The sequence below is a fragment of the Trypanosoma grayi genome, assembly GCF_000691245.1.
Source record: "Trypanosoma grayi strain ANR4 Tgr_593_V1, whole genome shotgun sequence".
Taxonomy (NCBI): Eukaryota; Euglenozoa; class Kinetoplastea; order Trypanosomatida; family Trypanosomatidae; genus Trypanosoma; species Trypanosoma grayi.
In genome coordinates this window covers 2,718-10,893 of record NW_008826212.1, presented here as the reverse complement: position 1 = coordinate 10,893, position 8,176 = coordinate 2,718, and the positions used below count along the sequence as shown (strand labels likewise).

The window sequence follows — 8,176 nt, the reverse complement described above, 5'->3', positions numbered from 1 at the left end:
CGCACGCACGCACGCGGCTGGAAGCGCGCGGCAGCACCAAGATAAACGAAAAACGCCAGGAGGGCGACGCCAGTTTTAAGAACCGAAGAAAAAAAAAGCAGCCGCGCCGGTCCACGCACCTCGCGCCAGGACGCCGGTGCGCCTACGAAATCTTCAGCGAACCAACAGCTGCTGCCGCTAGAGCGGCTGCCGCGCCGTTTGGCCCGGACTGCTCGCTTTCCTCTGCTACGCTGTCGTGTGTTTGAACATACTTGAGAATCATGCGTTTGCTGCTGTCCTCCAGCTCGCCGCCTAGCATTACTTCGTCCAGCACAAAATAGGCTCGATGGAAGTTGAAGATGAGATCCAGCTCGCAAACGTTGCCAAAGTAACGATCCAGAATCTCCACAAAGCGGTGAATAATCTCGATGGTAATCAACTCATTGTCGTCCTTGTCGATACAGGCGATAAAGTACAGAGAGGCATAACGGCGACAGACGTACTTGGAGCCGCGGTGCTCCAAGATATTGGAAAAACGGACCGAGCGACCCAATGCAAGTTGACACACCTCACGCACAATTTTGGCCCTTTCCTTCTTTGAATAGGTCAGATACCACTTTGCCAGCCGCAGCTTGCCCTGCCTACTTATAAGCAGCAGATACTTTATCATTTGAAGAAGCGTAAAGTGAACAAAACCCTTCTGGTTCAGTACGCTCTTCTATAAATTACTTCTTCAGGGTTTACTTTTGCTGTTGTTGTTTCCTTGACAAAGCCAATAATAAAAACAACAAACACAATGAGAACAACAAGCATAAATACGAAACCCACCCAACTTCAAACAACAGCTGCATCCCTCCAGAAAAAGAATCCTCAGGGAACTTCCCTACCCCAAACGACAACAACAAAAAAAAAACGCACAAAAACTAACTCGCAGACTCATAGAGAGGTGCTGCGGCAACGCACAAAATCATCCTTGGCGGAAGCGCCATGCGATAAAAAACAATCCCAAGATCCCCCTCAAGTAACACCATAGGGTTGAGCTTATACAACACGTCTGGGTGAACACCATACAAAGCGGCAATGCTTTCCACCGTCTCTGATGGCTTCACCCTGTGGTATTGTATGTGCGTATTGATGTTCTTCGTCCCACCCACCGCTACTTGCAAAGACAGCGCCTCATCATCATATTCCTGCTCAACACCTACCGAAACTGCTGGTGCCCGGATCGGTCGCAAAAAGGACCCCGAAGCCGTCCTGCTGGACAAAAGCGATGGCTCCTGGCCCGCGAAACCCTGATTTTCATCTAAACCGATTGGACCATCTAAAATATCACTATTCGTGGCGGAGATGGTGTTCGTGCTGTCCGGGAAGAAGATGGGCGGGGCCTTAATGACGTGGTGTCGTGATGGAATATTGAAACCGCATCCTCGTGATGGGGTCTGGTCCGTTGCACCGTGGGAGAATCCACCTCTCCAGGGAGTTCCCACTATGTTGCTATCTGTGGTGGTACGCCGCTCGTGCTCTTGATGGGAATCGTGAGTGTAACCAATTGCGTACTCCGACTGACGCGATTCGCGATAGGGCGGAGGCGAGGACACCACAGCTGTCCCATGTGTTCTTGCCAATTTCTCACCGTATTGAAACGCCAGATAATTGGTGCGGTATTCTTCTTGCTGCTGTTTTTCAAACGCCAGAGTTGATAACGAAGGAAATGCCCTCATACTACCGTTATTATGCGGCTCCAATGAACGCGCAAGTGTGGCGGGTTGTCTCAGTTCGTCCGAATACCGATCAAGGAGTTGCGTGAGCCACTGTCCCGGCTTCTCCTCTTGGGTCAACTGCGGTTGCTTCTGCTGTTGCGTTCCCCCACCACGGTGAGTGCATACCACCAAGGCCGGCGGTCTTTCCATCCTTCTTTCAGACGCCTCTCCTCCTCTTCTCTCCACCGCAGTCTTGCCATATGGATCTGCCGCGACTGCATCTGTTCTTATGTCACTTCTTCGTGTCGTGTGTAGCTTCTCAGCCGATGAAAATGCCGCTGATGCCTCATGCCAACCATCGCAAAGGCGTTGCAGTTTATGAAGTCGCCGATCCATTGCCATGCTTGCACGTTGAACGTTTCTGGCATCGTCCGAACCAAGAAGGCCGAGGACAGCCCGCTCCGAGGCATTGGCGAGAATTCTCGCCGCTTCCACGTACTCCTCATTCATTAACACCCTCTCGTTTAGCGCCCGCGGAGAAAAAAAGTGAGACACAGTAAAGAAAAACAACACGAATAAAGGTTGTTCCGCGTGACCTTTCCCCTTCCTCTTGCCAACAACAAAACAAACAAACAATAAAGCACGTCCTTCTCGTATCCATAACTTTATGTGGATCGGTGTCATTGACAATGCGTCCCCTCGCCTTTCCCAACTGACCATTCTCCGTCCTCGCATCTTACTCGTTTTTGGTTTGGAACAAGCGCGCTGGTGAAACAGAGAGGGGCATAGAGGAGAAGGGAGAAACGCTGTGTACATGCGGCACACAGATGAGGAGACGCTCCGTCATCACTTAGCTTGCGCATGCCGTCTCTTCGGCAACCCATCATTCGGCAGACACCTTCCAAACGATGCGTCGTAAAAGCGGTCGTCCATGTACTTCACCATTCCCCAGTTTGATGCAAGACGCAACAGCGCGTCTTCTTCGCCACGGTTGCACACGGCAGCGGGGCTCCGTGCCACTTCCTGCCCACGCTGCCGCCAGACTCCCTCCACCCGCACCACATACTCAGAAACGCGGCAGAACACCATTTCTGCGAGGAGTGCGCGGCAGGTGTGCTCTGCAAGAACCTGCCAGTAGTGACCACTGAATCTTTCTGCCCCTGATCCGCCTTCTCCAGATGTTTGCAACGGGCATGCGACGCTATCGGGCTCCAATGCCCACCGCAACTGTCCCATCACACCGCGACAGAACACGCCCTTCCAGTAGTACGAGTGCTCGCCTGCAGCACTGTCAGCGACTACATTGCCTCGCTGCTGCTCCTTGCTGTTCCTCAAAATAGCTGCCTCCGCTCCCTCGTCCTTCTGTCGCTGCTGCTGGTGCTGCTCTCCACCTATAAGAAGCGCCTGGAAGTTGCACAGGTCAAATACTGTTTCACTGTTATACGTAGATGCGATCATCTGCGTCAACGCAGAGATCTCCTTGGCGTCTGCATACGGAAACATGTTGACGAGGTTTGGAAATAATTCCTTAAACGTTACAAGTGATCCGTGAAATGACGCCCCCCCCGTGAGTGCCGCCCGATCGGTGCGCAAGATGCCATTATCCGCAAGGTGACGGATGCACGCGTAGAGTTCCAACCGCCGCGTGTAGTGCTCCGCGCGATCGTAGTAGTTCATCAAGCTGCTGAGTCCGCCCTTACTTGCAGTTGGGGCATCCACATAGTCTAGGTAGGTCTCACCCTCAAATCCTTCGCCAAAACTCAGGCTTGTAGGCTTCAAGGGTGGAGAGGTACGCCGTAGCAGTGTGCACTCCTCCACTTCCCACCACAGCGTAGCCGGTGTCCAGCGCCGGCCATACTGCACAAGCGCGTTGTAGAACATCTCGAGACAAATGTGATCACGCTTTCCACGGTGCTCGTTCCAGCTGTTGAGAGGCTCTCGGCAAAGACTGCACCAGTTCTCTGTCTCATTCCAAACCCACGTGTAGGCCGCACCGGTGCTGCTTAAACCCGCCGGCGTGGCATTACAAGCGGCAGGTGTGAGTCGGTATCGCTGCTGATGATGAAGAAACACACGGGAGGAGGACTGCAGCGGTGACACCAATGGAATGCATTGTGTCTGGAACAGGCGGCAAAGACCGCATGTGGCACCTCTCTTGTGCCACATCTTATGCCGCTCCTTTCCTATTCCTTTCCTTTTTTTTTTGTTTTGCCCTGCGTGCGGCAGGCAGGAGGAGGAGGTCGTGGCTCGCTCCCCTCCCTTCCGCGGGGGAAATTGTGGAAGTCAGAAGGCACGGCAGCTGGACAGCAAGGCGCCTCACGGGAAAGGGGGAGGGGGGGGGAACAAAAAACAAACAGTCACTCAATAAGGACAAGGAGAAAGAGGGGGGCAAAAAAAAACACGTACAACAAAAAAAAAAAGATAATCATTACGTTCATGAACCAATGTATATTCTTTTTTTGCTTTTACTCTCTGGCCTTATATTTCTTTCTCTCACTCTATCTCTTTATTTTTTATTTCTGGCACGCTCATTATTAACGTCGGACGAATTCACTGCCCCGGAAGGCAAACAATAAAAATTGGGGCCCTCCACACAACCAAGACAATCCAGCGATGCAATGTGTGTGTGTGTGTGTGTGTGTGTGTGGGTGTGTGTGTGGGTGTGCGTGTGCTGGGAGTAGCCACGCGTCTGCGCAGCCCACGAAAAGCAGGTGAATCCATACCGTCAAGAGTCATGCATACTTGCAAACGTTCTCCCATGCAAAGCCTGGGTTATTAGAAGGGACGGAGAACCGTACAGCAAGCAAAACAAAAAACCTTCTGAAAAACAAGGATAAATCACATGACTTTGAGTTGATCACTGCCACATAGGTAGGCAAGGCACTCCAGTCCGTGTGTGTGTGTGTGTGTGTGTGTGTGCGCGCGCGTCAGACAGAAAGAGAATCCACGTGTGAAAGAAATCAACACCTCGAAAAAACATACAAGGTGTATTGTGAGTCTGTAATCGGGTCTTTGATGCACTCTTTCCCCATGCCACTTCGTCAACGCGTACTTTAGTCATCACCCGCATTTGTTGTCTATACTGTTCCTCGACAACTACTTTGAATTCTCGTGTGGCCATTGCTTTTTTGAAGCTTCTTTCATTCAGCGAAAGCGGCGATAATTATATATATATATATATATAATTATTCTCTCCCTCACTCTCTCGTTTTCATTATCTCCCTCCCTCTTTCTGTACTTATATGCATATGTATTTGTCTCTCTTTCAACCCGAGCTGGCGAAAAATCAGCGTCCCTTCTCTTTCCTACAGCAGTTCGCATTTGGTAGAGAATGGGGCATCTCAACCATAAAAAGGTCAACAAAAACTGGTGGGAATAAAACATATTGAATCCTCGTTTCATCTACCTGGCCTTTCATTGCCATGCTTTTCCTCAATTATACGAGTGTTGTGAGCGTGCTGCTTGCAGCGAGGCTCGATGATTCCATAAAAGTGTCAAGCGGCGCATCACAGCATGTCGGTAGCGTATCAACGTTACTCGTTGTGCGAGTCAGTAGCACGCTGCTGACATTATTGGTATCGCCACCAAATCTGGTGCTGTGCCACGGTGGATGTAAACCAATTCCACTATCCCCACCATCCCCACTTCCCCCGCCTGATGTGAATGCGGGTAGGTGACAAACGTGCGCCTGCTGCAATATCAAGTGCTGCTGCAACCACTCGATTGACTCCGAAGGCCATTGACGAAACGTGCTACTAGCTGTTGGGCTGCGAAGAGTCTTTTCTGAACTAGCGCGGCTAAATGAAAAGGCCCGCGAGTGCCGGTATTGTTGTTGTTGTTGTTGTTGGTACTGCTGCTGCTGCTGCGCCCGCGGGCTCCGCAAGAAGGTTTGACGCGAAGCATGAACTGTTGCCGAGTAATGTAACGAAGAACTTGTCGATTGCCGTCGTGGCGTTGACAGGGAAAACCCACTTTCACTTTCACGGGTTTTTATTCTCTGGTGGTGCCGCCCCTCGTCCAGTGGCAGCAACTTCACCTTGTTGAGCTCAAGGGGAACTGCTGCATCGCTCTCCACCTTTGCAGTTTCTCTTTTGCTATCGCTCTTATCTACGCTAGGCGTCTCCCCCAAAATTATTCGCAGCCGATCCGGTGCATCGCCAATTGGATATGAGGCGGCAAACAGAACAGGATCTAGCAGGCCCAGAGGCTTAAAGAGAAACACGGGATCTGGGCGGTCCCGGAGCGTGTCATTGCTGCTGTTTTTGCTTCTTTGAACCATGACCTCCTTCTCTTCTCGTGTCTGGGACGCCAATAACAGCTGTGGTGCTCGCTGACAGCAAAATGAGTGTCGTCGCCGCCGCGGGACGCCGGCACTGACAGAGTGCAGCGTCAGCAGATCGCTCCCTCGCGCTCTCAGCCCCCCACCAAGACACGCCGAAAGCTTCGATGACGAGTACGACGAGCGCACCCGGGGAATCAATGACAACATCGTTGGACTCTCCTCAAGGCTATTCAGGTTTGCGTCATGGGCACCCTGAGTATCCCCGTCGGCGCTCTGCTCGCTATCTCTACCGTGACCCGAGAAGGGATTGATCACCTCCTGACAGATGCTGCAACAGGGGACACTCTTTTCACATGCAGCGCTGTGTGACCCGCGCCGCGGCGGCTGCCCGAGCGGTGTTGGCGGCGCCGTCGCGGATGCCCCGATGGCACACGGCTCGTAGTCATCGTAGTCATCGCATTCTTCCTCATCAACAACAGTGACGAGCCGCCGCACGGCTGGGGGCGCGTCGGAGTCCTGCTTGAGGTCACCCAGCACAGCCTTGAGCTTGCGCTTCTGCTGCGTCACGGGGTCGGTCGCTGACACCGCGTTGCGGAGGCTGGTGATGCTGTTGCGCGAGCCCTGCGTACCCACCGAGCGCTGCGAGGAGCGGCGCAGGGATCTATGCGGTTGCGAGAGGGTGCACTCGATGTCAAAGGAGCACGATTCTTGGAACCCCTTCCGACCCATCGTTGTTGTCTTTTATCTCCCACACGAGTGCCCCCTTTTTTTTTGTAAAATTCAGCTCCAGCACGAGCACGGACTATAGTGTAAGTAATTCAGCGTGTATATAAAGCAGTTACCTTTTCCTTCCTTTTCTAATCACAGAGCAGAGAAGGGAAGAAGGAGAGACGACAAGTACCACACATCCACACGAACACATACAAGTGTGCAGGAGAAGCATGACCATTATATGCATATTGCTCCTGTTGCTCAGATCTTTTGAAGTTACGCTTAACTATCAAACATTTCATCACCTTTCCTTACCCACAGGATGCTGCTACTCCTTTCTTTTCTCCCCATTGGCGTTTTCATGCCGCCACTTTTCCATCCTATTATTCCACTCGTTTGAATCATAGCCTAAAATAGGGTACAATCTCGTCCTCCATACGGGCGGCACAACACAGAACGAGCAGGCGGGCCGCTATGCAGGCCAGTCCGGCAAGGCGCACACACGCACAAACACAGAGGGGGCATATTCCACATGCAGCCCCCCCCCCCCCCCCCCNCCCCCCACGCAAACGAAAGAAAAAGGGTAGATGTGGGCTCTCACATCACACTTCCTTCGGGCTAAAGCAAAAAACTCCTAAATATTCTTCTCCGTCCTCTTAACATAATTTTTTTTTTCTTTCCCTCTTTGGCTTCGTTACGACGTGAGCATTTACAAACCCCACATAGATCGCATTTATCAGACAAATAAAATTTGTATTTTCCTCCCTTCCCTTGGGGTCGTATTTTATTTTGTTGTTTGTTCGCTCTCATTTGATACGACTGTGTTTTTCGCCTCGTGTTGGTCGCGAAACGGGTGCGGGGGCGTGGCGGAAGCCGCATCGAGATCCCGAAGCAACACACACACACACACACACACACACAGACAGGCAAAATACGAAAAGAACAAAGAAACAAACAAAGCAACGAAGCAAACCAGAGGAAATAATTCACACTTAGCCCTTGCGGAGGCGAGTGGGGGCTGGGAGAAGCACACATCGCCGTTTCAGTCTGAAGCCTCGCACCAAACTTGAAAAATTCAGGAAGAAGACAAAGGACACAACCGCCGTCTGCCAATAAAGACACACAGAAAAAAAAAGAGCCCGAAAACAGCCACACAGAGGCAGACCCTTAATCCGTTCTCTGCTGCTTCCTCCACACGTGTACTGGCGGGGTGTCAGACAGTCTGCGGGCACGCTGATTGTGCAAACCCACCGTCTGTGCACGCGCGTCCCCATTTGTGTGTGTGCTCCTCCAATCCTTGAGACGGTAGACATGTGAGCCCACACACCCACAGACCGGCGGAGCGCACAGCCCCCTCCCGACACACCACCACCACCAACAACAACAACGAAAATAAAGAAAAAAAAACAGCAACAAAACCAAGCTATTAACGAGAGACCTAGGGGGAATAAAAACCCAAATAAAAAAAGGGAGACGCACACGGATCGAACAAAAAAAAAAAAAA

The 8,176-nt window shown here is 51.7% G+C and overlaps 4 protein-coding genes across 4 annotated transcripts; all 4 read right to left on the bottom strand.

Moving 5' to 3' along the window:
• Positions 1–142: 142 nt before the first annotated feature.
• Positions 143–649, bottom strand: DQ04_05931040 (AP-1 complex subunit sigma; the record flags this gene model as incomplete). Its single annotated transcript, XM_009314454.1, has 1 exon — positions 143–649. The coding sequence occupies one exon, from the start codon at positions 647–649 to the stop codon at positions 143–145; it is 507 nt and encodes a 168-aa protein (XP_009312729.1).
• Positions 650–902: 253 nt separating this feature from the next.
• Positions 903–2,189, bottom strand: DQ04_05931030 (hypothetical protein; the record flags this gene model as incomplete). Its single annotated transcript, XM_009314453.1, has 1 exon — positions 903–2,189. The coding sequence occupies one exon, from the start codon at positions 2,187–2,189 to the stop codon at positions 903–905; it is 1,287 nt and encodes a 428-aa protein (XP_009312728.1).
• A 336-nt stretch (positions 2,190–2,525) lies between these two features.
• DQ04_05931020 (hypothetical protein) lies at positions 2,526–3,845 on the bottom strand (the record flags this gene model as incomplete). Its single annotated transcript, XM_009314452.1, has 1 exon — positions 2,526–3,845. One exon carries the CDS (start codon positions 3,843–3,845, stop codon positions 2,526–2,528), a length of 1,320 nt encoding a protein of 439 aa, XP_009312727.1.
• A 1,270-nt stretch (positions 3,846–5,115) lies between these two features.
• DQ04_05931010 (hypothetical protein) lies at positions 5,116–6,690 on the bottom strand (the record flags this gene model as incomplete). Its single annotated transcript, XM_009314451.1, has 1 exon — positions 5,116–6,690. One exon carries the CDS (start codon positions 6,688–6,690, stop codon positions 5,116–5,118), a length of 1,575 nt encoding a protein of 524 aa, XP_009312726.1.
• Between the last annotated feature and the right edge of the window lie 1,486 nt (positions 6,691–8,176).